At 42.8% G+C, this 2,647-nt stretch overlaps 1 protein-coding gene across 1 annotated transcript in view; it reads left to right on the top strand.

Annotated features, from left to right (window-relative positions):
- The first annotated feature begins 161 nt into the window (after positions 1–161).
- Positions 162–2,647, top strand: part of LOC118330990 (iroquois-class homeodomain protein IRX-5-like) — a 5,736-nt gene continuing 3,250 nt past the window's right edge. Inside the window, exons 1-2 of the mRNA XM_035665746.1 lie at positions 162–664; positions 1,323–1,728. Of these exons, the coding sequence (XP_035521639.1) occupies positions 431–664; positions 1,323–1,728 (640 nt within the window). The 5' untranslated portion in view covers positions 162–430. The remainder of the gene's footprint in view (positions 665–1,322; positions 1,729–2,647) is intronic.

Genomic DNA, 2,647 nt, shown 5'->3' with positions numbered 1-2,647 from the left:
GGACGAGACTGGAGGATTAGCATTAGCAGAGACTGACAGTAACTCTGTCTGTCCTCTGCAGGTCGTCATGGACGCCATCAGGACTCGTCTGAGACAGGTAAGACAGGTGAGACTTAAAGCTCCTCCCGCTCTGACCTGTAGCCATGGTTACGCCTCTCTCTCTCTCTCTCCAGTCTTCAGGACGGTTCAGATCGGATCGGGTCCAGCAGCAGCCGGAAGTCTGAAGCGGTGTTGAGGATCGGATCCCAGCAGCCCTGCGATGCTCCCGGATGCTCCTCCGCTGTTAAACCTCTCCTCCTCCTCCTTCTCCTCCTTCTCTTCCCTCCTTTTCTCCTCCTTCTCTTCCCTCCGCTGTCCCGGGGAGACGCGCGCTTTCTCCGTCCGATGTGAGTTGGTCCGTGCGTAATAGTCCGGCTCCGTGCGCGCCGTCATGTCTTATCCTCAGGGTTTCCTGTTCCAGCCGTCCGTGTCTCTGGCTCTGCACTCCTCCTGCCCGTCCTTCGGTTCCGGGGTCATCTTAGGACCGAGGACGGAGGAGCTGGGTCGCTCCTCTCAGGGCTCAGCCTTCGCTCCGTACTCGGGACCGGCGACCTCTCCCGGATTCAACTCCCACCTCCCGTACGGCGGGGAGCCCCGGGCCGCCGCCACCCTCAGCTCCTTCGTGGTGAGTGACCGCTCCTGGTTCTGGTTCTGGTTCTGGTCCTGAGAGTCTGAGATAATCCGGTGCGTAATGACGCTCAGTGCGTGAAAAGCTGAACTTTAAAGTTTTAGAGTCTAAAAGTGTTTAAAAGCTCTTTTTATCATTTATGATAATAAGATCAGATTATTGGTTTTATTAAATGAACTTTATTATTATTAATATAAAGTGAGTTTAATGTTATTAATATCATTCATTAGTAAATGTAGAGTTTAGAAAAAAGACTTTTGTATGTTTAATTCAATCTGATTTATTTACATTTAATAAACTCTTCTTTAGTTTTTTTATGTTGGTTCCACTTCATTCATTTGTCTTACTGATAACATTTATTATTGATTGATATTCAAACTAAAGTTCACTAAACTTATAAAACAGTTGTTAAATAAAATAAAGTGAATAAATAAAGTTAAGTGAATTAAAGGAGGATTGTGTGGGACAGTTTGTGGCCTCGTTCTGGATCCTCAGTGTAAATGAAATTCTGTTTGTGTGTTTGTAGCTTTTAATTAAACCTTTATTTAACCGCGTTAGCCGTTACGATTAGAGAGCTCCTCTAACGAGGCGAGCTGCCAACAGAACGCCACAGCGTCTCACTGATCACCACATTAAAGAGCTTTATCTGTTCCAGAGTCCCGGGTACGATCCGTCCTCGGGCATCTCCGGCTCCTTGGACTACCACCCGTTCGGGGCCCTGGGGCCCTACCCGTACGGAGACCCCACCTACAGGAAGAACGCCACCCGGGACGCCACGGCCACGCTGAAGGCCTGGCTCAACGAGCACCGGAAGAACCCGTACCCCACCAAGGGGGAGAAGATCATGCTGGCCATCATCACCAAGATGACCCTGACCCAGGTGTCCACCTGGTTCGCCAACGCCCGCCGGCGGCTGAAGAAGGAGAACAAGATGACGTGGACACCACGGAACCGCAGCGAGGACGAGGAGGAGGAGGACAACATCGACCTGGAGAGGAACGACGAGGACGATGAGCCGGTGAGACCGAACAACGAGGAGCCGGAGTCGAAGGGAGAAACCGGTGAGAGGACGAGTCACTCAGAGATCTTTGTTCTCACTTCTGTTTGATTTTTATTATATTATTCATCAAATCATCAATTCATCATATTTGTATCATTATTGTCCTGCTGTGGTTCATTATCCCCCTCCAGGGATCAAGAACGGCTCATTCCAGACGTCACATATCCTGATGGATTCATCAATAATCAATAATCACAATTATTATTATTTACAAACATTTAATAGGACAGAAAGAGTTTCATAATAAAACTGAATATTAAGAAGATTTTATTCTTTTATTTCTCATATTTAAATAAAATAAAGTGAATAAATAAAGTTAAGTGAATTAAAGGAGGATTGTGTGGGACAGTTTGTGGCCTCGTTCTGGATCCTCAGTGTAAATGAAATTCTGTTTGTGTGTTTGTAGCTTTTAATTAAACCTTTATTTAACCGCGTTAGCCGTTACGATTAGAGAGCTCCTCTAACGAGGCGAGCTGCCANNTGATATTATATATATACATATAATATCATATATAATATAAACGTCTGTGGAGGAAGTAATCAGGTACTTAACTGCAGTAAAAGTACAATAAAAATACTCTATTACAAATTAAACTATAATTAACAGAAAGTGAAAGTGCTCATAATGTCCCACTGACCTACTGTTATTATTATTATTATATATGAATAATAAATGGTATTATATGTTATTATATTTGATTAAATAAGATCTTATATTATTAATGCATTGTATTATATATAATTATATCTGGTTATATAGTTGTATTAGTACTGCTGTCTGTCTCTGTAGCTACTGATCAATAAAGATCGACACAGTTTATCATAAATATGAATTATTATTAATTATGTGTAAAATATGAATCTATAAACAGATTTATTGAACTTTTGTTGTTTTGGATGTAAATTATTGATTTATAATT

This window comes from Morone saxatilis, unplaced genomic scaffold (genome assembly GCF_004916995.1).
Source record: "Morone saxatilis isolate NCDOM2014 unplaced genomic scaffold, NCSU_SB_2.0 Contig2, whole genome shotgun sequence".
NCBI classification, from domain to species: Eukaryota; Metazoa; Chordata; class Actinopteri; family Moronidae; genus Morone; species Morone saxatilis.
The sequence above is the reverse complement of the archived record's forward strand: the minus strand, read 5'-3'. Positions and strand labels throughout refer to the sequence as shown.